Genomic DNA, 24414 nt, shown 5'->3' on the forward strand with positions numbered 1-24414 from the left:
ACCCTCTAGAAAGTGAGGAACCGTGCAGAAAAGTAAGAATAGGTTTTTGGAATAAAATTGCTACCTGACATTCTATGCTTGCAAGAACTGTACAAAAGTTACTTATTTAATCATGTGGAAATAAAGTGTTAATAGCAGCTAACAATAAAGCAAATTGTAGTCAAGGGGTTACTTATTCAATAAATATTTTATTGAGTACCTACTATGTGCCAGGCCCCATTTTAGGTACGGAAGATACAATAGTACATAAAGTCCACATTTTAGAGGAAACAGGAAAACAATTCTATATACAAGACATATGTGTAAAGATTGTATGTGCAAAAGGAATTTTTCATGTGGTATTTAATATATATACATACTATTTGTACTCATGAAAATACCACATGCAATGAAAGCTATGCATAAAAATTTATAAAAATAGCTTTAAGTAGGCCAGTAACATTTAATATTTTTCAATAAATTCATACATAAAATATATACATAAATGCCAAATGGAACATATATTTTAAAATATGAACCCCAAGTAAAATTCTCAGGAATCTGAAGTAAAATCCAGGTATATGCCAAAGGAAACTTCGGAGCAATTGCCATTTGCAGAAAGGAAACAATGCCCGGTCTCTTATCTTCATGGACTGTTTTGCTTGTCAGATTTCTAACATCATTCAGCTGAGTTTTGCATTTGACTTCCAACCTCACGTCCATTTGACCTGCCAACTATTATTTTCTTTGAGGCTTTTAATGCTCCACCCAAGTATTTTGCTTTCCAGAGCAGTTGTGTCCGTTTCCTTTTTACTTCACCTTAACATCAGCCGTGGTTTACAACATCGGCTTAACATGCATCCTCTAAGGTTTCAGACAGATCCAAGGGCGTTGCGGGGATGACCCGAAGCTGACACCGCTCTGGAAAGTCAAAGTCCCCTGGAGGGTCTCTGCTTTGTGCCTGGATTTCCATCAAACCAGAGTCCCCGGGCTGGGGCCAGGCCCCAAGCGCCCGACTTCCCTGGGTTCCAGCCCCCTCCCCAGGCCGACGGTTCGAGCTGGGACTTTATAGCCGGAAAACGCCGCCCTTTCCTGTCGCCTACTCATCCCCCAGGCCGACGACTGGAGGAGTGGGAGACTGAGACCGATTAAGAAAATTAATTAACAAGGTCGGCGCTCGGCCTCGAGGCGGAGGGGCGGGGCGTGCAGCGGCGGTAGCCGGAATGACCGGCAGGCGCAGGTGTCGCCAAGAATGGAATTTTACGCTCGCGGCCGGCAGCTGCGCCACTTGCGCCTTCTTTGCGCGTCTGGGGGCAGCCGCCACCCGGACTTGCTTCAGCTTTAGACAAGTCTCTTTTAGGGACTCGCGGGAGAGGAAACACCTCCTCGTGGGCTGGAAAAACCTGCAGCGTTGGCAGCTCGCGTGCCCACTCGCTCAGCCGGCGGCCCCCGGCATCCTCAGTGTGCAAAGTCCGCTCTCCGGGTTTTGGCGACAGCTCCAAGGGGAGCGAGCTGGAAACTGACAGTACACGACCCTCCCCCCAGCCCGGGATCATAGTGGCCCCTGGACCCGCGGCAAGTCTGGGGAGGCGCGGTCAGGTGGCCCTGCTTCTCGTGGCGAGTCACTCGCCGCGCCAGAGCCTCGCTGGACTAGGTCGGCTTGTTGGGACCAGGAGAGGTGGGAGCACGAGGTTTAGCGTAGGTGTCCGGGATACGGGCGGAGTCCCTTTGTCCTCCGGCACCCAGGAGCTAGCACCCCGAGGTCCCTCTGAACTGAGCGTCTCGTGATCTTTCTTTGTGCTGAGGGAGATGAACACAGCTTCTCGAGGGAAGCCACATCCCTAAGGGTGGCACTGGGGCGTTAACAATGGGGGCTTATTGTCCTCCGTGGGCCCTCAGGCCCTGCTGCGGGTGACATCGGCCCGTCCACCCACCCCTGGGCGCGGCGCAGGTACCGAGGCGGGGTGGGTCTGCTCCGCCGCCCGCGCCCTCCGGCCCGCCCCGGCCCGCCCCCCGCGCCGCGGCCCCGCCCCGCGCCGCCCCGCCCTTCGCAGGTTCAGTTCTGGAGTCCGGCCGCCGCGCGCTCAGTCCTGCTCGCACCTTCCTTCCTTCCTTCTGTTCCGCGGCTTCAGCGAGAGGCAGCGCAGCTGCGGGGCACCAACGGCGGGCGAGCCTGGAGACCCGAGGCCTCGGGCGCCTTCACGCTGGCTGGGAGCGGATAATGCTGTGAGGAGGCGCTGCGCTGGCCCACCCGGCTGGATCTGAGCGTAGCCCGCAGGGACTGCGCGCGCCCTCGGAGGCGTAGGTGCGGGGCGTCGGGTCCCGGGGCAACGACTGCGATCCTCGGGGTGCTGGTGAGTTGCTGCCTACCCACGGCTCCTTCCTCTGCTTGTCTGAGACCGTTGGACCGGTGGTCGTGGCTGCTTCCGGCGTGCGCGGGGTGCTAGGCTTGGAAACGCATAGGGAGCGAGGATACCGAGGGTATCACCTTCCAGATGGTGTCCAAAGGGAACATAAAAAACACAAGGAGCGGTCAGGACACCACGAACTGGACTCAGACATCCACCATTTGTGCCCACCACTATTCAGGGTGGGGCTGCACCCTCCGAGCTACTGACAGCCATTCTGGGCGCTTATTGCATTTTTCCATCTGAGAACAAGCGGCACATGGCTACCGCTCCCCTCCCTTCGTGAATTGCCACAGGGCTGCACATGGGTGCACCGTGCAGATGGATGGTGGTAGTACCCTCCGAGTGCCCTTTCCTTACTTTGATGGGCGGGTGGAGGGGCATTGTGGCCAGAGATCCAACCTGCAGATCGGGCAGTTGATTTTTTTTTTTTTTTTTTTTGACAGTGGTTTCTGAACAGCTGAAACGTTTTCATGATTTCTTTTTTCTTCTTGAAACTAAGTGTCTTGACGCAGACAAGTATCAGACTTGTGAGGACGAATGGATCTGGCCAGTCATTTTTTTCGTTATGAATTATTATGCTCCATCCCCCTCTCGACTTTGGGAGGCATGTGTTTCATCTTATAAATAGAAAGTAGCATATTTTTTGGCAGGACCTCCTTTATACCGTACAGTCTAGGAGAGGTCAGTTTAAAAATAAATATGCACTTGAATGTTACATTACCGTAAGCCAGGCTGTGGCTGGGACAAGCTGCGTGGACAGCAGCATCAAAGCCGGGAGCGCAGCTGTGTTGAAAGGAGTAAAAGCCCCAGAGTGCAGCCCAGGCTGACAGTCAAGTAATTACATTTTGTTTAAAAAAAGAAAAAGAAAAAGTGAATTAAAATGAGGGCAGGAATAGGAATGTCAGGAGGGTATTGCAATAGGAATCTTTCCAGCCCTAGTGTATTTGGGGGAGTAGCTGCTGATTTGTGCTGACGGTGTAGGGGGTTCTAGGGAGGGCGGTGCTGGATAGGGGGAGGGAACTGAGGAATATGTTGAGGAGACAAAGATTTCCTCCCCACCCCCAGCTCTTAGGCCTCACAACATCCAAGAGTTTCTTGAGGGTGTTGCCTTTAAAAAAGAACAAAAATTAGGTGAGCTGCAGATGTCCGGATTTGAATAGCCAAGCCAGTTTTGGAGGCTTCCTTAACATCATTGCAGAGAGACAAGAGGTTTACCCTGACGCTCTGATGATGCCCCCCCACCCCAGGTGTCCCTAAGGCAATTTAAAAGACTCCTATAATGTTCTAACTTTGGAAAGATCTTTCATCTAACAACCAGAAAACTTCTTTCCTGGACAGTTCCAGAGGTCTTTTTTTGATACCACCAGTAATTTGTATGAGCTCTATTATGATAGCATTAAGAGTAAGCTACGCAGGTATATGTGGGACACAAACCCTTTCCAGAATAGATTTAAACACTCAGAGATAAGTCGGGGTAGTTGTGAAATGTTTGGCATTGAAATCAATGGTAAAGTCTATTTATATAGTCAAGGAAGGGTTGAAAGTTCTTTATTAAGTCTCCCAAAGAATGTTAGTTTCCCAATAGGCCTCACTCATTGAATGAAACACTCAGTACCAGCCTCTGGGCTCACAGATAAGAACTTTGGAGGAGAACTTTGGGAGGGTTTCTGGATCCATGGCAGTGTCAGCTTTCCAGTGGTATCATCTGCAAGAGATTTACATTATGAATTCCATGATTGGAACATGGTGCTGCGGCTGTGGCAGCAGCTACAGGCATGAAATAAGATGAGCTCCCCCTTCCCTCAAAATCTGAGCAGTGAATTTCTGTTTTGTATCCCAATGAAACATGTAAAGACAGCTAGAGTAGCAAGTGTTGCACATTTTTTTGTGTGTGCTTTTTATTGTAAATTTAAATGTGGTGTAAGATGAATAAATACAAAGTCATAAAAATTATTGCAGAAATGCTCACTTGAGCTAGTTTGTCCTATCTGCTCTCCATCTTTTCCTTTAATGTGGTGTTTTATATCCAACATGCTCACAAAAGATACTGTTTTTCACTTCTAAAATCCGTGGTATTCAACAGCATTGGGAATCAAGTTGTTTTAACCTATATCACCCAAAGATTTTTACCAGGCCATAAATTTTTCACAAGCTCCTTGCCCAGTAGCCATAACATTTACCCAGTGGGTGGAATACAATTCATAGCCTGAAAAACCTCCAGGAAGACTGCTCTGATTTTTTTAATTATTAAAATTCTTGCTTTCAGCCTGATTTCATTTAGGCCTGGCCTGATTTCTTTCTTGCCAGAATCCTGTGGACCTGTTTACTCATTGGTTGAATCAGAATTTAAATCTATTTTAAATGTAGTATGTTTGTCAGAGAACAAGTAGTGTCATTCGAAACTACTGGATTCAGCTAGCCACAAAATCTCGTTTACTAAGCACTGATACCCAAGAATTCTTCTAGTATATCACACTATTCATTACTTTGGATGTTAAAGGTCCCTCGTATATGGAGCCTGCCCTAAGCACCAAGCACTCTTGTCAACCCTTTTTCTTGATTTACTCATTTATTTACAATGCTTCTGTGAAGGAGGAACTGTTAATATCTGCATTTTACAGCTGTGGGAATTGAGGACAGACCTATTATGTAGCTTGCCCCAAAGTACACTGGAAGGAACATACCTAAACATACATATGCATTTTAACAACCCCATATGTGCCCGTTTGAGTGGCTAATCTGCATGAAAGTCAGCAGCTCTTTGGGGTAAGAAGATAGGGAAACGCCCTGAGGTTAAGAAATCTGTCTGAGCCAGGCTGTCCGGACTCATATCCTAGCTCTGGTACTTACTACTTTGTGTGACTTTGGGCAAGTTACTTAGCAATTATAAAATGGGGATAATACTATTACTCTGAGGATTAAATGAGTTAAAATATAATGCACTCAGAACAGTACTGGGCCCAGAGTAGGCACAATGAAAGATTGATGCTTTTATTGATGCTGCTTTTGTTGTTTTCCTAGGTGCTTAATACTGGTGCTTTCATTTAATATTCATAACTACTCTGAGGTAGATAGTACTGTTTTTATTTTCCAGATGAGAATACAGACTCAGAAAGGTTGAGGAACTTAGCCAAGGTCACACAGCTAAGTAAGTAGCAGAATCAGGTTTGAATTCTGGTCTCTTTGAGCTTATACTAAGTACCACACCCCACCATCATGGAAGAAGGTCAGGGAAGCTATTAAGTCTGACTCTTGTTAGGGTTTTGGGCCTCTGGCAGAGAACTTATTTCACAGTGCTCTGTGTCACAGCCCAAAGGAGGATAACAGTAATTGCCAGCCTTAGGAAATACCATGTGAATAATTTGTGTTATTGAAGATGGTTCAATTCCAAGAGTGTGGCAACAGTCCTCTCCTGCAGAGGATCTAGCATCAAACCGCTAGCATTAAACACAAGTAGTTTAATTTGTACTAAAAATGAAGAGACTTACTAGGTGAAAATGTAGGATTCTGGAACACACAAGAAAGCCCTGCCACGGCCAAGAGCAAGGAATTTCAGGAGCTAGGCATGCAGTGGAGCTTAGTGTAAACCGTGTCCTTGCTTCGAAGTTCTAGAAAGTCAGGGGTGGCAGGGTCTGGATGGTAATCTCCTTGAGCCCCTGTGACCACATCCACAGTGCATGGCCCTTCAGTCCCTGGCACCGGTGACATTTAACATGTTTCGTAATGATGTTGCTCCAAGAGAGCTAAAGCAAGAGAGCTAAAGCAAGAGGCAGGGGCCACAAGTAAGCTGGGCAGAAGGCTCAGCCCTTGGCGGAAGTCGGGCCTCATTACAGTTCTGCATATGCCCCAGGCACTGCTAGATAAGCTTCTGGTATGAGAGATAGAGTTAGGAGGCCTTTGAAACCTAGTGGGATGCCCAGGATAACCCTCGGGGGACCTGCCTGGCCTCACGGCCTTTGATACTGTGGGTTTGTGATTAGCTGTGGGAAGCTGCTCAGAGACCGATCAAACCGAAGTAGAGGTTCTGGAAAGGATGGCGTGAAATAACCCAGGTTGCCTAAAAATCAAGGGCAATAGCCTTAGAGCTGTCCCCCTCCCTTCCTTCTGCCTCTACCCTTTAAACGCTACAAAAGAAAATGACACCCCACAAACCAGAATATGTAGCCAAATAGTTCTATAGCAGTAATCAGGTATGTTTCTTTCCTTTAAAAAAAAAATGGCCTTGATATACTTCTTGGCCTTGATATACTTCTTCAATGCCAAGTTGAACCAGAGTCTCATAATGATGGATGGTACCACCGGTGGAAAAACAGTTTTAAAAATTAAACCATCCAGTTTTATAATATGAGCCATAATGTTGATATTAAAAATTTACTATTTATGAGTAGCCAAGCAAACTAATGAATTGGAAAGCCGACGAGTTCCAAATCAATATTTGCTAGATCCTTATTGCTTGCCCAAGTCATGAATTAATTGCAATTTCAGAATCCTGAAATTGCAAATTTAAAATTTAGAAACACCTAGATTTTCAGTGATTTGAGTTTATTTGCATGGTTGAGAAAGTCATCATTAGCCGTCTAGCCTTTGTTCTTAGATAACACACTTGCAGTTAGCTAATACAGCAACAACCACCTAATGTGTGCCTTGATGCGTCAGAACAGGATTCTTTGGGAAAGCAGTTTGCACAAGGTCCCTTGCTGCAGGACTTTTCAGAGCGTTTAATATGTCACTGTGTACAGTGAATCTCCACATGGAGATAGTGTCCGGTCTCCCAAGTCATTTTGCCCACAGAGCAGTCTGGCAGGAAACACTCCAAGAAACACTGTGCCAGAGGCCGAAGCCACACTCTGCAGTCTGCCCTACAGAGCGGAAGGAACCCAAGGGCATTTCAGAGAACCCTAGGTGTGCAGGAATGGAGCCACAAGACCGACCACCCCAGAAGATGCCGGCAAACACCATATCGTTCCGCTATTTGATAAAATCAATGCAGAATTAAATGGAGACAGTCATAGAGAAACTGGCCTTAGCTCTGACCAAAGTTGTAACTGGCCTCAGGGTTTTTTTCTCCAGATGAGGCATTTGACCCTAGATAATTTCGTATAGTCTTTAGCTCTAGAATCCAGTGAGCTAGGACCAGTGGCACCTATTAGCATAGCAGTCTTACTGCTAATAATGTAAAACCCCGGGCTGGTAAAACAGACCAGCGCGGATCTCTGGCAGAGCAGCCTGAGCCAGCGTGGAACACGGGGGACTTCAAAGTCAGGCCTTTATTTAGACAGCTTACACGTTTGGGAATTTGTCATGTTCTGCTGACAACTTGAAGGTCATATTTGTAGACACATCATGCCAATGATAGATCACTGTATGTTTAGTTGAAAAAGACCTGTTCTGTTAAAATCCATTATAATCATTTAGGCTACACACTTTTTTTTTTTTTTTCAGCGAGCAAAGGCATTTTTGATGAAATGTGGCTTTGCCATTTTGGAATGTATTTGCTTTCTTTCCCGCCTTATTTATTTATTTTTAAAAACATTTCCTGCCAAGGGTCAGTTCAGACATATAACATTGATCTTAACACAGCAGGAGGTGGGGCTCTAGGCGCTTAACCCGCCAGCGATGTCACCAGGCAGATCCCTGTCCTTCTCTTCGTAGGTTCTGTCCCCTCATCAGAAGTGGGGGAAGAGGAATGGATGAGGATGCAGAGAAAGGGCATAGATGTTCCCCAAGCTCTCTACTGGCTGTAAACTGCTGTAATTCCACTACTCTTTTTCCTTGTGTTCGAGGCGTTTCTCTAGTGTCTTGTACCTTCTCTTGTAGCTGCCTAGTTAGATTACTGGCTCCTTGAGAGTAGCCACTAAACTAGTTAATCTTGGCATTCATCTTTTTATAGTTGGGCTTAATGCAAACATGGACAATCTAGTCCTAGCCGTATTATCTGATTCTGCCTATGGCACCATCTTCTCTTAGTGCCAGGGAGCCAGAAATCGGTTTCTCTTACCTAGATGATTTAAGTCTTGTCAGAGTAAAATGATTCATTCGGAGGCTACAAAACATTCACATTCAAAGGGCGGTGCCTTTGCTGGTTTGATTCTGGTGATAATGATCATCAAAGGCACTCTGACAGGCAAGCCACCACCGGAACTTCCTCAAAGCCTTCTCGGCTGGGCAGTTGCAGCTTCCACTGCCGCTTTCTCGTGCCCTGGTGGTGACTCGGTGCCATGCGTGCACTGAGAGCACAGGCGGGGCAGCCCAGGGACTGAAGAGAACATGGGTCGTGTTTCCCAGTGCTCGCCTAGACCTCCTCAGCCATGACTGTATGAGCCGTTTGTTTGGTGTACGTCTTGATCATAAGTCTCTCCACACTGGACTGGAAGCTCTGTGAGCGCATCAGAGCTGGAGCCTCAATTCCTGGAATAGTGTCTGGCACTTCGTAGGCCCTCAGTAAATGTTTGTTGCTAATGTGAGTTAGTCAACGAGGGGCCAGATGAAGACACTCAGGAGGCTCTCCAGCGCTTCTCACTGAGTGAATCAGCTGAAGCCACATGTTCCCTGGTGAGCATCAAACTGGAAACTGTGTCTTGCTCTCGGATGACTTGAGTGAGATGTCTTCCAAAATAATGTTGATTTTTGGCCTTATGTAAGTTTAGTGGAAGTGTTTGCTCACGGGTAGATTCTGTTTTGTCTTCCTTGTGAAGAGGCCCTTAAGCTGTGGATTCACTTGAGGGGCCAGGTGGTATTTCACTTGCCAGCTTGGTGGAGTGCCACTGCCAACATATCTCATGGGTGGCATGTGGAGTAAAACAGTGACTTCGTTCCAATTCCATTTTTTTCTCCAAATGGGAAATGATGCTTCGAACCGGAACATTTGGGGGTTTCTCGCACCATATTTATAATTATTAGTTTGGGTGGCCAGATCCCAAGGTCTAAAAGCAATAAGGTTGGAAGAAATACCCACAGTGAGCTTCCCGCCTGTGTTGTTCCTTATGCAGATCTAGTTTTTTAGAGTAATTAATAATAATAATTGCCCTTTCCATTGATGGTAATAAGCTCATCGCCCAACAGAACTTTATGGGTATTGTTTTTATGTGTATTGTTATGTGTATTGTAAGAAGACACTAACCATTATTCTCTCTATAGATGAGGAAAGTGGGGCTCCCACAGAGTCACTGGCACTGCTCAGTGCCTTTAATAGCAGGAAGGATGAGAAAACATTAATGAAAAAACTGGCAAAAAGGATTTTGACACTAAAGATAGTCTTAACTTCATTAAAAAGTATTATTTTTTTTTTCTTAAAATTCCTTAGAAGCTAGATGTTTCTGCAAATGTGTAGAATCACAGAATGCTAACATTTTACGATGGACAGGTCCTTACCTCAGTCCCACTCTCTCATTCTGACATGATAAAACTGAGGCCCTCAGAGTTTGAGTGAGAGAGAAAGCATGAATCCTCCTTCTTAGCCCAGTTCTCTTTCAAACTTTTTCTTCTTTTTTTAGCCAAAGAAAAGAAAGAAAACTTAACAAAAGTCCAGTCCATTCACAGATGATAGCAGGATTTCTGTAGTTAAAGAAAAGGAGGGGGTGGGTAGGGAGGTGGCACTACTTTTCTCAGTCTCGCTTTCCTTCACCAGTGTCCCAAAGGTGCCCTCCTTGAGCTCTGTGGGTTCCAGGGAACACAGTGTGAATAACCACTTTGAATAACCTCAAATACTTTGTAATATTGAGTAAAATAAATCTGAGGCACCAGTCTGTGATTCTACCATCTCTCTCTGTGTGTCCATGTAGCTTACAGGCACATACCAGGGGATGCTACTTTAAATTAGGAACATGGAATAGGGGATATTTATTACCCTGACTCCTCTCCCAGTGCAGGAATGCTTGCTTGCTTTCTCTCCCCACTCCCTTCCCGATGGAATCCCCACAGCAATCTCAGACTCAGTGGGAAAGCTTCCTGTGAGGGGCCTCTCCCATTCTTCAAGCTGATTAACTAGAGTTGTTTTAGACTTCTTTCCATATGTAGCCCCACCTGGCCTTCTCATGAACCTTAATCACTCATGCACCTAGTTTTTCCTTGGGACAATACATAATCCCTTGCACCTGACAGTTTACCAAATATTTAAAGAAAATAACTATACACCCTTAAAATTTTCTTTATCTGACCAGTAACAGTGGATTGTAACTTTCCCAACTCCAGAAGTGCCATTTGTTCTCCAGGCTGGAAGAATTGCACCTGGAGATAAAGGATGCATGCACGTGTATAGGAAAGCTTAGCCCCGCCTTCTGTTGACAGAAGGAGTTATCCTCTGATCACGCTGGAGATAGGAATCCCTTCCAGTTGTGGAGATTGTTCACAGGGCAGACACAAACCATTCTAGCCCCATCTACAAGCATTTTATTGATTGACTGCTAAGACAGCATTTAAGGAGGAAATGTAAGTGGTTATTTTGGCAGCTAGAATGGTTCCCCTTCAATATTGTATTTCAGTAGGTGTTCTGGTTTTTCATTTGGAATGAAGATAATGCTTTGTGTTTGAATAGTGTTTATTGGTATGAAGATTTTCACCTTCAGCTTATGATCACCTGTGAGATAGGCAGGTTTGGGGTAATTACATCCATTTACACATGAGGTAACTGGCATCCCTATGCGTCTAGTTCTTCAAGGATCCTACAGGGCTGGTCAAAGTTTGGCCCAGTTCTTTCCTCCCTGAGGCCTAGAAGAGCAGTGAGAGCTCTATCGGCTGTTTTGTTTGCTGTGCATTCATTCATTTGATAAGTGTATTTTTTTAAGTACCTGATCTGTGTTAGTCACTCATTGATATTCAAAACAATCCTTTTCCATAGAATGTCCATTATGGTTTCTTGAATTTCCCTTGTACATCTTGGGCCAAATAATCCAAATTCCCCCTTAACTCATTTCCTTTTGAAAGGAAAGGTCTGGAGGGCTAGCTCATTGTTTCTCAGGGACCTCATTCTTTAAGAGTGACTTACATATAACTAGTGAGTCTGCATTCAGGAGAATGTATTGTCAAATTTTTCTTGAGTCTTGGCTGTCTCTCTAAGACTCTATTTGCACATTGCAGTCATGGATAGAAGTCATTTCCCTTTCAAACAGCACGTCAACAAATATTCTTTAACTTAATACAAAAGATCTGCAAGAGCCTGTAGAATTACTGTGGCTTGCATTGATAGGCTGTTAAATTCTTACCATGCATGGATAGAGAAAGGTTAAAATGTCTTACAGATGGAAAAATGAGTGAAAGCCTTTGCCACAGAGAGGCAACAATTCCTTGTTAAATTACTTGATTTTTTTTCCTGTAGGAGTCGTAGAAAGACTCCATCTTGCATTTCCAGCAGAGCAGGCAGGGTTGAAGCAAAAGAAAGTGAAGACAGTCCCGTTCAAACCTTACTTGTTCATTCATTCAACAGACATTTATTCAGTACCAACTATGAATTAAATGTAGTTGTCTCTCCCCTGAAGAAGTCAGTCTAGTGGGGGAGACAAGCACTGATTGCAGTATGATGTGATAGTTGGTAGGTTTGAGATGAAACAAGGAACTGGACGAGCTCACTTTAAGAGGCCTTGGGGGTACTGGCGGGAGATAATAGCTGCAGGGGTGGTTGGGCTGGGACCCAGATTGCTAAAGTGGGTCTCACACGCTATCTGATCTCCAGGTTGTAAGGGTGGGCCTGCCACTGAAAAGTGACAAGGTTACTAGAGCAATCTAGATGGCTCACTTTGATACAGAGTGGAAGATAAAGTGGAAGGAGATGAGGTTGGAGGCCCATAAATAGGTAAAGGGGAAAATAGCCTTGTGCAGGAGAGAGAGCACGAGGGCTGGAAGTGAGGCTGAAGCAGTCACGTGCACAAGAGGAGACATAATGATGGCACTTGATGTAGAGAATGAGGCAGGGGGAGGAGTTGGGGATGACTATTAGGTTTTGGATTTGGGTAACTTCTGCCATTTACCAAGAGAAGAGAGTACAGGAGTCATATGCTAGGGCCCACCTACTGTAATTTGCAGACCCTTGCCCAAAGGGATGGGCAGAGGGAAAACTAAAAGGGTTCATTCAATAAAATTTGAGGGCCTCTGTGTCCACAGCCCAAGAGGTTCTGTAAGTGATTTTTACCAACAGTTCTTACATGTAGCCCCTTTGCCTACCTTGTTCTTATTGAGCTCACCACCTACCGGGAGATATCGGACATATGATCACAAAACCAGAGAACAGAGAAATAATAGAAATACAAGCTCTGCAGGAGCCCTAAGAAAACCTGCAAGCAAGGCAGTACTGAGCCTAGATTTCGTGAAGTGAGTTAAGAGAATTCCTCCAGGAAGGAAGTGACTGAAGCAGTTCTTGGAGGATGTTATGAATAGTGGTTAATGAATGGTAAGAAGGTGGGCAGACAGTCCATGTAAGGAACTCAGCGTTCTGCGTTTCAGAAAGGTAAGAGGGAAGTGAAGTGTAATAGTGAGGAAAGGGAGCTATTGTCCTCTGAAAGCCATGTGGTTGTACACAGCCCCAGTGCACGTGCTTCCTCTGGGAAAAGAATTAACAGCACATAACACTATTTTCTAAGAACAGGATGTTTGTTTTTCTCCTTGAGACTCAGGAGGCTTTTATTACCTCAGAATTTTAATCTTTTGGCTTTTCTTTTACATAAAGTCAAATTCCTTTTGAGATTCTTTTTGACAAGAGCAAAAATATTGTAAAGTCCTAGTGAATTAAAATTGGAGGAGCTGGTGTCTGGGACCATTTTACTCATTCTTGGTTCCAGACAAGGTCAAGTTATCACCTCTGCCTCTCATTAACGTTGAGATCACAGTGTATTATTTCTCCTTGGTGCTGTCAGACTTCTAGACAGATAATATGGGATGGCCATTCCATTCTCAGCCGACTTCCATGGCAGTCCTCACGTTATCCAGTCCGGAGCAGTTAAGAGCACGGCCTGGAGTCCAGCCATGGCTGAAATCCTAGCTTCCCCACTCTTGGACTGATTGACCTAAGACTTAATCTAAGACTGGTTCCTAAGAGGTGTGTTTTAATACTTACTGCCTGGCCCACAGCAAGTACTCAAATGTTAACCATTACCATTCACAAGTGCAAATTCCTTAGAGAACCAGGCATTTTAAATTTGCTGCTTTCTAGAGGAGCCCCTGTAGACTTGGACAGGGGTTTGGTGCCTGGGAGCCTATCAACTCATCTCTCATGACGGAAGGTCTCACAGGGGTTATGGATGTAAACACTTCTTAACTTGGTGAAGTTCACTGTGTACCATGTGTTATGGGAGGCAGAAAGATGGGTAAGACACAGTTCACGTTCATAGAAGAGCTCTCGGCCTCGTCTGAGGGGGACATTCATTCATTCAGTGGACAAATATTTATGTACAGATATTCATGTACAAATAACACAGGGGAAGCTGCCATGGAAGTGGGTTGAGAACGGAATGGCCAGCGCCAGGTTCCAAATAAACCCACTGCTGAGAACCATGTTTCAGCTCATCCAGTGAGCATGGATGACTGTCAAGGGCCCTCGCAGGATGGGAGAATAGCATGGAAATCCCTTATCTGCTCCTTCACCCCACTAGGGAAATAGTGTATTCAAGTGTGTGCTATAAAGGCAGAGGACGAGAAACTTGGCTCTCTGTGGCAGGATGGGCCAAGTGACCATAGCCTGCATTTCTGGACACCTGTCAAACTTGGTATTTTGGATCATTTGATATTATTATTACTGATTCTGGGGTTTCCGTAAAATAATTGCTGACTTAAATATTAGGGTTTTTTTGAGAGCAACTAAGCAACATCTCAAGTTACTTTCTTTTAAGCAGAGTTTAGAAGGAATATCGTAGCTGAATATTGCTGAAAACTAGGTTCTCTTCCAAGGACAATTGATATTGTCCTTATAGCTTCACAAATCAAGTGGACCCATTAGTTATGGGAGCATGGGAGCAGTTCACGGAAATGGCCTTATTTGATTCGTATCCAGACTAGAGTGCCTACCTTGGTCATTCTGACTATCCCTAAGGCTGAATCCCATGTAAAACTAGTCATGATAAATGAGCCAGGCATTTTGAGAGAACCCATCCTCCTGCCTTGTTATATTCTAATAATAACTGCCAGGGATCAATGTCCATACTGAGTCCTCCCTAATAGCTCATTTTAATAGGGAGAAAGAGCGTAATGGCCTCTCTTCAAAAATGCAGACTTGGTACTTTGTGAGGTGGATGTTCTGTCTTCCAGTTATGCTTCTAAAAAAATCTTCCAAATAGTACAGTCAGAGCCTATAAATGTGAAGAGTGTACGCAAATTAGCACTGAGTCTCCTGTATGGTATTTGTGGGTTTCTATATAATCGGGGTTGTAAAAGAAAAATACAAGCTGTAGCGGAATAATAAACAAAGAAATCCATTTATAAATAATTGAAGGTGAAATGTATCATAGACTTTCTGAGTGGGTCTATAAAATATAGTCTACTCAGGCAACAAGTTCATTTGCATGACAACTGGGCAGCTGGGACCTGAGCTAATAGAGTTTTCGTCTTGCAGCATATAGTTCTGTCCTCAGTGTAGATGACATGGGGAACGGATAAGAATCTAAAACCTGAAAAGTCATCTTAGTTTCTCATGCATGGGTGGAGTAAAACAGGCTGAAAATATGAAATGCATCTTCAGGATGCTGTTTACTGGGTTTTCTCTGGTTGTATTAATTTCTGTCTTAGCTTTTTATTTAAGTTCAATGTTAAATTTCTAATACTATGATTTTTCACCCTTGAATTTAATACGTATTTGTCTGACTCGGAGAAGCCCTCCCACAGAGGTTTGCAAAAGGGTTGGCAGGAGTACCCTCATTTTTGTAGTAATGTTTTAGTGTTTCTGGTACCAAAAGTTGGTTTATCATCCCTATACTGTATTAGTAAAAACACAGCCATCTTCAAATGGAAAGGCTTCTAGGGAAAGCCTGAGCATTTTCATAGGTGAATGTGACATGGGCCATAAGGAAGTAAGCAGTGATAGTGTTCCCTTACAGGAGACTCAGAATGAACAGGGCCGTGAACTTCACCCTCAGTGCACCATCTGCTGACCCCCGTGCAATCCTCATCCCATGCCTTGCTCAGCGTCACCTCCCCACCTTTCCAGAAACCTGGGTTCTCCCTTGGAGAAGCCCAAATCTGTTTCCCTGCAGCTTCTGCCTAGTAACCCTAAGCCTTCTCAGAGCCAGTTAACACCTTTTCCATTACAGTTAAACTAACCCTTCAGATCCCAAAGCTTTGTATTTCCTCAGTATATGGGTTTTCTTTAAGCTGCTCAACTTCTTCAGCTTCTCACGTGTGACTGAGTTCCTAGTACCCCCACCCTTCCCCCCCGCCCCGCCTTGGACTACTCAGAACATGTAGGAACATGTTACAGGTAGCCTTTATCCCCTCTAAAGTGGGGGGGCCAGGGTCAAATGCCATTCTCTGGGCTTATCACAGTGGAATTGTCTTCTTGTTGGCAGCAGAGAGGGTTGGGAGTTTGGAGGTGGTGGAGGGCTCCTGGCTGAGTCATCGTCCTTCCCAGGGACTCTTGGTTTATACAGGAGGGATAATTGAGTATTTTTGCTTGGGGCCCCCATAGTGCAGTGGTGCTGTGTCGGGTGGTAGGAAGATGGGCACACTGATAGACCTCCGAGGCAAAGTGAAAGCTGCTCAGAGCTAGGATATCCTTGCTAGGCTATGGAAGGATGTGCCAGCTTAGCAAGCAAGGGGAAGTCCCGTGCAGGCTCACTTCCTGAAAGCAGAAGAAAGGCAAAGGGCCGCGGGTCCCTCAAACAGTTACAACCCCTCCCTCCACCTGCCCCTGTTTTTATACGTGTGTGTTTCAAATTAGCATTACAACCTATTTTGCAGTATGAAAGATATTTTTCATCCTCTCTCCACTAAGAATCTAAAAACTATTAGTAGACAAACCAAACATTCCTTTCTTAAAATAAATGGAATTTTTAAAAAATCTCAACCTTTTTGTTCATTTTTAGAGCCCTGTGAGTTGCCAAAAAAGTCAACTCTAAGTAACTGAGGAACTGAGTTTTTGATGTGTCACTTTGTCATAACCTCTTGTTTTTCCCCACCTCCTGGCCACCGCCCTGTTCTGGTCTTTTCAGTGAATGACAAGGAAATGAAACAAGGGTCCACTTGCATTTTTCCTATGTTGAATTAGTATTGCTGTGGTGATTTCTCTTATGAACACTGTCACTTATGCTTAAATCAGTAACAAATAAGAAACTAGAATTGTCTAGCCTAGTGCAGGAATGGCCCCTGGGCACTTTTTCTTATCCAAACCATGGCTTTAACTTCCTCTCCAGCCCTTGTGTGTCTTAGAATCCTTGGATTTCTCACCAATTCATGTAAGTGGGATCCTATGCATTTGCAGCTGGACTCCCTGCCGGTACATGTGCTGGACATTCTTTCTGACCTTGACAAAGGGTGACAAACAACTGACTGCGGAGCTGAACCCTTTTGTTGGCAAATCTGTCCTCTTCAGTGCCCAGGAACTGGGACCTCTGTGTATAGAAGAATCTAATTTCCCAGATGAATATTATCTCTAGTGTCATCTAAGGGGGGAGAAAGAGGAGCGAGTAGTGATCCAAGAACTCAGAGAAAGGGATTAGCGACAGTGGAGTTTACATTTCAAGGTCAAGGGGAGGGTATTTTTGAGAAAGGGCTACACACATGATAGGAAAATTTTTTTTCCTCCTTTCTTCCTTCCCTTTTTTTTTTTTTTTTTTGGATTTGAGAGAGTGGGAGTAGAGGGAAAGATGGCAACACAAGGAAGCTGGAAATCAGGAGAGGCCCAAGTGTGGGCGGGCAACCCTCAGGTGGTGCAGTGCCTGGTCTTCAATGAGGAGGTAGAGTCCTGCCTGATACACAAAAGCTAGAAATTCTCTTCATTTGGAATTTGCAAAACACCCACAGGGGCTCACTGACCAGTTCTACTCTAAGAATTCATTTCTGGCCTATCGGCCCTTCCAGTTTAGCTCTTCCTTTCCTCTTCTCCCACCGCCAGCCCATGACAAGAACTCCCTGCTTCCTTGTGGGCAGAGAGTAAAGCTTTTGGATGTCCCCTTGATTCAGGCTTTTCCACTCTGATTGGTCAGCCACCAGCGAACTCCTGGAGCCCAAATCTCCTTTTCTGAAAACGGTGAGGAGGGACAGGATTTCGTGTTGTGGCATTTAGGACTATTCCACCCTAAAATGTTGCCTCACTGGGTCACTAGCCCCCACCCCCACCCCAAACAAGGAGCTCGCTGTATACCTGAGCTCCAGTACCTCCAAATACCTATGCTTCCCTCCACGGGTACACCCTGCTGTGGCCTTTCCTCCAGTGTCCTTGTGTCAGTAACTCAGGTTCAATAGGCTTTTCTGGACCTATGGATAAAATTGGCTCTATAAGAATCCTAAGCAACCCATTTATTTATCTTTTTTTAAACTAGCTAATTCATAATTCGTTCGGGAATCCAAAATCATAAAAGGATACAGTGACAAGTTTCTCTGTCACCCTTGTCTGCTTCTATCCACTTTCTCTCCTTGTGGACAGTCAATATTACTTCTTGTATCTGCTTGCAGAGGTGTTTTATAGACATAGAAGGCAATACAAATGTATATACACACTTTTGCACCTATCTTTTATTTTCTTTGAAGCTCTTTCTATATCTGCCTATAAAGAGCTGCTTCATCCTTTGTTTTAGGCCTGTGTGATACTCTTTTGTGTGGACTCACCTTATATTACCAGTCCTCCATCAGTGGGACAATTAGGTTATTTCCAACTGTTATAAGCTGTTATAAACTGGGCTGGATTGACAACCTTGTCCACATATGATTTCCTATGTACGTAAGTTGGATAAATCTCTGTAAGTGGAATTTCAGGGCCAAAGGCATGTGCTTTGCAGTTTTGATAGATATCGCTAAACTGCCTTGCGTTAGACCTGTTGGTGCCTATACCTATGCTGTCAGCGTATGCAAGGCCCGTCCCCAGCCCTTATCAACCCAGTGTGTTATCACACATTTGTATCTTAAACGGGCTTTACAATGCATCCCCTTCGTAATTTGGGAACTGACTGAATTCCCAGGGAATAGGCTCATCAAGTGTCAAGACCTCAAACTCTGGAGCCCCACCACTTGGTTTAGTGCCTGGATGCCGTGCAGCCTTGGCAAAGTGACTCAACGTCTGTGCCTCAGTGCCTCATCTGTAAAAAGGGGATATTAATAGTAGCAGCCTCATGTGTTCTTGTGAATGAGCTAGTACATGTCAAAGGTTGGAATAGTGCCTAGTATGTAGACATTCTCAATAAACATTTACTGTTATATTCAGTGTTGGTGATTCCCAGGAGACACACACATCCCTCTCCACCAGCCACTTGGTCACCAGTGGAGAAACTGCCCATTCGGTCTCTGCATTAGCGATGGCAGATAAGATGTTGAAAGAGCAGGCAGCCTGGGAAGGAAACAGCATGGCTGCCCACTAGATAATAGCTAGGGAGCCTGGAATATTCAGAAAGGAGGGGAGGAAGCAGTGTAGGAAATCATCGGTATTAGATTGTCTCTGCTGGGATCCAGCATGGTTGGCCCCGAGCTGGAGGAAAAAAGATAACAGATAAGATAGAGGGATGGGGTCAGAGCTCTCAGTTATTTCTCCCACATCCCATCATCCCGTCACAAACATCAACTCGCCTAAACTTGTAAAATTGACGTTTTTGCCCCAAATTCCTTAAAAAAAAAAAAGAAACTTGCAATGTGTTTAGGAGCTCTTAGCACTGGCAATAGTAGAAGTTCAAGATAAATTGTTTCCAAAGTCCTAGAAGCCTACGTCCCTGTCATGCAGTAAATACTATGTAAATATTTGTAGAAAGAAAGAAAAATGCCTTTTAAGGTATGTTCTTTCCGCTCCCTCACTGCCAGCAGCTTATCGAGCCTACATTCACTAACCCTTTTCTTACTTTTTTTCCTGTATTTTTTCACTTCCCTGCCACTCTTGGGTCCACACCACTGACCTAAAACCCACTTTCTACCAGACTGAACGAGCCTCTGGCAAGGGGCCAGCAGAGCCCAAGGCTGTGGCCCTGGCCATGGCTATGGCCAGACAGGGACTGAGGATGGGGTGTTCGTTCCTCGCTGAGCCTTCCAAGTGCAGCAAGCGTCTCCTGTCCCTCTCCTCACTTTTCCTCCCCAGCATCCTGTCATTCAAGGAAAAGGTGAATATGAGTGATCCAGTCAGAGGGACAGAGAACTGCACTCTGGCCGTTACTTCATGTTTTTTTAATTTTTTTAATGTGAAATGGCCTGCCTCGGTTTCTGGCCTTGCATAACCCTGGCTTCACCAGCTGACCACAGGCAGCCCTTGCATGCCCTTGAGTGGTGGCAGAAACACTGTATCTTTCCATGCAAGCTGCCCTCCTGGCTGTGTGTGTGAGGACACCACTCCAGTAGGCAGCTGTCCCACAGGGCTGTCCCCATCTCCTGCAGGCAGTGCCCCAGCTGCTCCTGCAGGCACTCATTGTGCTGTGCCCAGAAGGGCAGGAGGGCAACGCCAGCCACCCCTGTTGGCAGCGGCCCTCGCCTGTTGTGCACTTACAGGGGAAGGAAGTTCTGATGTTGAAGAAGGAAGACCCAGGATTTAAACTTTTGTTACTGCTACAAAACCCAAATGAGAGTTAAAACTATGCGAGAGAATGTCTTCCTATGACTGGGTTTTCCATCTTCTTGCTTTGTAGCAAGCGTCTCTTTTAGTAACACTGTCTCCATGCATTTCTAACCTGAAGTGGGAAAGCAGACCCCTGGGGCCTCGCCATGTGGCCACAAGAGCAGCACTTCCGGGAGGTGGAGCCAATGCCTTGGTCGGAACTAAAGAGAAATGGAGAGAGACGGTGATTGTGGGGTCCTGCTTGTCACCGTTGAGGGTGGCCCACTCTGGGTGCAAACGCTCTCATGCTGCCTCGGCCTCCTGCCCAAGCCCACAGCCAGAGTGGGCTGGGTCCCTCCAGCTCATCATTGTCTGCCTTCACAGGTCTGGGTGCAAGTGGCTTCTCCAGCAGAGCCCGTCGTCACCTTGCCCGTGGGTGCTGGAGCAGTCCTCACCACCTGCCACAGGGAAATGCATTTAAAACTCTTGCTGAAAGGAAGGAAATATGGGGCAAATGTAGCCAGCCTCCAGCTGCTGCAAAGCAAATGTGGCTCTCTTCAAGCCGCCATCTAACCCACCCCCTCGGAGCATTTATTTATTTATTTGCTCTGTGGCCAGGGAGAGGTCGCAGCAAAGCCATTGCAGGAATTCCCACAGTGGGAGAGGTTTTAGCTACTCCGTGTCCGCTGATGTGGCTAAAGAACTGGAGGGTTATTTTCAAGAGATGAAGAGCTTCTCATCGGTAAACTGAGAGCCCCCAAATCTTCCTGTAGCTCATCATTTCTAATTGTGTCATGTAGCCTGTGCAGGGAGGCTGTTAGTTTTCTGTGCTGGTAACAAATTACCACCAACTTAGTGGCTTACAATAATATCCATTTAATGTCTCACAGTTTCTGTGGGTCAGGAGTGCGAGCAGGGCTGAGCTCCATGATATCAGGCTGTGAACTGGGTGTTGGAGCTGCAGTCTCATCAGAGGCTTGACTGGGGAGAGATCCACTTCCAGCTTCCCTCAGGTTGTTGGCAGAATTCATCTCAGTAGGCTCTTTCAACATGGCAGCTTCCCTGTTCAAAACCAGTAAAGGGAGTCCCCCTCCAGCCTGCTGAGATGGAATCTTTTAAATGTAACCTCATCAAGGTGCTGCATACCATGACCTTTACCATGGTCTGTTGGTTAGAAGTAAGTCACAGGTTCCACTTACAGAAGCTTTAGTACCAGGAGGCAGGGTTGCCAGGAATTCTGCCTCCCACAGGGAGAGGAGGATACAAGTTTATGAGTAAGTGTTTCAAAAGTATTATCAAGTGAAGACCCAACCTATTGTGTTCAATCACATTTTTTTCTTGAAGCAAATTTGTTCTTCCATCTCAGTATGCTTCCAAATCCTGACATTCTGTACAGCCCAGTTCTCTCTGCCATAACTTGATTCCAGCTCCGGCTCTTTTCATTAACTGGCTGTATGTTATTGAGAAAGGGTGTTTGTTTGTTTTTTTGTTTTGTTTTGTTTTTAATTGTTATTACTATCTTTTTGACTCCTGAATCTCAGTTTTCCCATCTGTAAGAATGCATTTCACTAAGATTTTGTTGAACACTAGCATATAATAGTCACTCTCACTTAGTAAATGACATTTTCTACCCCTTCCCTTATCAGACTATTCATTTTATTGCATAAGTTGTATTTATCTATAAAACTGAGTAATACAATATTATTAGTCTTGCCAGTGTGAATGCTGAAGCAAGACAGAAAAAATATTTTACAACAAATCCAGTTGTATGTGTCAGGAGCTGAAATCACTCTGGTCATGTGTGGACTGCAATTCTCAAAATAGAGGAAAAGAAATAAAATCTTAGACATGTCCAGGAAATTGTGTCCATGGCCATGTTTAAAAAGTGGTGATGTCATAGATTTAGAGTTTTTTCATTTCTCTCTTTCTTTTTTTCCCTAAAGTAAGACTAAGATTAGTGAATCTTTGTTAAGATTAAAGTTTTTGCCCTACTTAATGGAGGGAAACAACAAAATAAAGCTTGGCTTTAGATGGGACTGGTCTTGCCATTACTTCTAGGCTCTTGTGAAAAAGGGAGGCCTGAGTAAGCCCTAAAGGTTCAGCTAATTATAACCTGCTTTGGTTTCTTTTCCAGGTTTGTCCATGTTGTGGAAGGGATTAGATGTTGTAACCGGCTCTCCAGAAAACCCACTTGGCTATAACTTCAGGAAGGTCTCTCTGACCATCTCACTTCAGACCCACTTCTGAAGCTACTTGAGAAAAATGGTGTGACAGTTCCTATCAAAAAGGATTGTCAGAAACATACAAACTCTGTGAAAAAAAGTGGCCTTTTTTCCCCTCTTTCAAAAGAGACATTCTCAAATTCCAAAATGCCAGCCAAGACCCCAATTTACCTGAAAGCTGCCAATAACAAGAAAGGAAAGAAATTTAAACTGAGGGACATTTTGTCTCCCGACATGATCAGCCCTCCCCTTGGAGACTTTCGCCACACCATTCACATCGGCAAAGAGGGCCAGCACGACGTCTTTGGAGATATTTCCTTTCTTCAAGGGAACTATGAGCTTTTACCTGGAAACCAGGAGAAAGCACGCCTGGGCCAGTTTCCTGGGCATAATGAGTTCTTCCGGGCCAATAGCACCTCCGACTCTGTGTTCACAGAAACTCCCTCGCCTGTGCTCAAAAACGCCATCTCCCTCCCAACTATCGGAGGGTCCCAAGCACTCATGTTGCCCTTATTGTCACCAGTGACATTTAGTTCCAAACAGGAGTCCTTTGGGCCAGCAAAGCTGCCCCGGCTTAGCTGTGAGCCCGTCATGGAGGAAAAGTCTCCAGAGAAAAACAGTCTGTTGGAGAACGGAACGGTCCACAAGGGGGACGTCTCATGGGGCTCCAGTGGGTCAGCGTCCCAGTCCAGCCAGGGCAGGGGCAGCCACTCCTCCAGCCTCTCCGAACAGTACCCCGACTGGCCGGCGGAGGACATGTTTGACCATCCCGTCCCATGCGAGCTTGTCAAGGAAAAGACTAAATCAGAGGAGTCCCTCTCTGATCTCACGGGCTCCCTCCTCTCCCTGCAGCTGGATCTTGGGCCCTCATTTCTGGATGAGGTGCTGAATGTCATGGATAAAAACAAGTAACAGGATGTCTCCAGCAATTTTCCTTTGGAGATAAAAGGTGTGAAAAAAAGAGAGAGAGAGAGAGAGAAAGAAAGAAAAGAAAAGAAAAGAAAGAATCACAGTTGAAGAGAAGAGCTTCACTGGCTATATTTACAGCTGTGCAATGGGTTTTCTAAAATAATGTTCCTACAAAATATTTTTTTACCTGCTATGCCCTGTGTGCAAAGACAGTGTAAAAAAACAAACAAACAAAAAAACACCCTGTCCTGGAAAAAAGAGGCAGTGAGTTGGTCAGAACCCATTTCAACAGGCATGGCTGATGTTCAGCTCACATTTTTTGTTTGTAGACACGTAAGGAATCTGGCTCGGCCAGGATGGGCACTAGCTACAAAGGGCTGTACAAGTCACATTGAGGAACTTTGCAATATTCCAGCATTTTCTGAGCAAGAGGAAGTCAAAACTTATTTAACACCTAAGCCTTTTTTCTAGACTCTTTTCTATATTGTTTGGACTCACCATAGCAAATTCTTCAGTGTTAAAACTTTTCTCTGTTTTCACATTTGAACAAGTTTATGGGTTTGGGGGATTTTCTTGTAGCTCTTATATACCCCTATATATTATATCGATATTGCGAAATTTTGACTGTCAGCTACATGTTGGTTAAGACACAAGCAAAGTATTACTGTAACTAAGTTATTTTTAAAGTTAAAATATATTTTTATGTGCCTTTGGCTTTTTATTGCAGAGTCTACATTTTATAGATGTTACATCGAATGTTGTCATTTGACTTGTTTCCATTGTAAGCCGTGTATGTGTATGTTTGGAAACGTGTATTCATACTTAGCTTTATTTTCTTTTTTCTTCATCTGTTATGCTTTTCACAGCAGCCAACAATGGATTGTAAAGTATAAAGGCACATGTTACTCATGATGCTTCTGCAGAGACTGTGGGCTACACCACGTAATTCTTCTTTGGAAATATGGGTATTTTAGTACAGTACATACTTGCATTGCATAGGTATTTCATACAACACAATAAAGAGTAAATGTTAAAATGAACTCGCTTGTTTGTAATAATAAGCAAAAACATAAAAGAATAATATTTTCTTATTATACAGCCCAGGGCTAGAAAAATTGCTTCTCTAAAGTGTACGTGAAACTTTAAAATAAGGTAAGAGGTGATTTCCATCTACTCTGTAATTTTTTTTTATTATTTCCCAAAGGTTTGAAGTTCCAGAAACAGGGCCTCTCAATTTTAGGATAAATCAACA

The 24414-nt window shown here is 44.7% G+C and overlaps 1 protein-coding gene across 1 annotated transcript; it reads left to right on the forward strand.

The window, feature by feature from the left end:
- Positions 1 to 2065: 2065 nt before the first annotated feature.
- On the forward strand, positions 2066 to 24202 carry CDC42EP3 (CDC42 effector protein 3). Its single transcript, XM_019742163.3, has 2 exons — positions 2066 to 2333; positions 22166 to 24202. The coding sequence occupies exon 2, from the start codon at positions 22401 to 22403 to the stop codon at positions 23163 to 23165; it is 765 nt and encodes a 254-aa protein (XP_019597722.1). The 5' UTR covers positions 2066 to 2333; positions 22166 to 22400; the 3' UTR covers positions 23166 to 24202.
- Positions 24203 to 24414: the final 212 nt, after the last annotated feature.

This window comes from Rhinolophus sinicus, chromosome 2, assembly GCF_057876585.1.
Source record: "Rhinolophus sinicus isolate RSI-liver-muscle chromosome 2, RSI-T2T, whole genome shotgun sequence".
Classification (NCBI taxonomy): Eukaryota; Metazoa; Chordata; class Mammalia; order Chiroptera; family Rhinolophidae; genus Rhinolophus; species Rhinolophus sinicus.

What these genes read in the sequence shown, in the direction of transcription:
- CDC42EP3 (XM_019742163.3), top strand. Translation starts at nt 22,401, where the DNA reads ATGCCAGCCAAGACCCCAATTTACCTGAAAGCTGCCAATAACAAGAAA.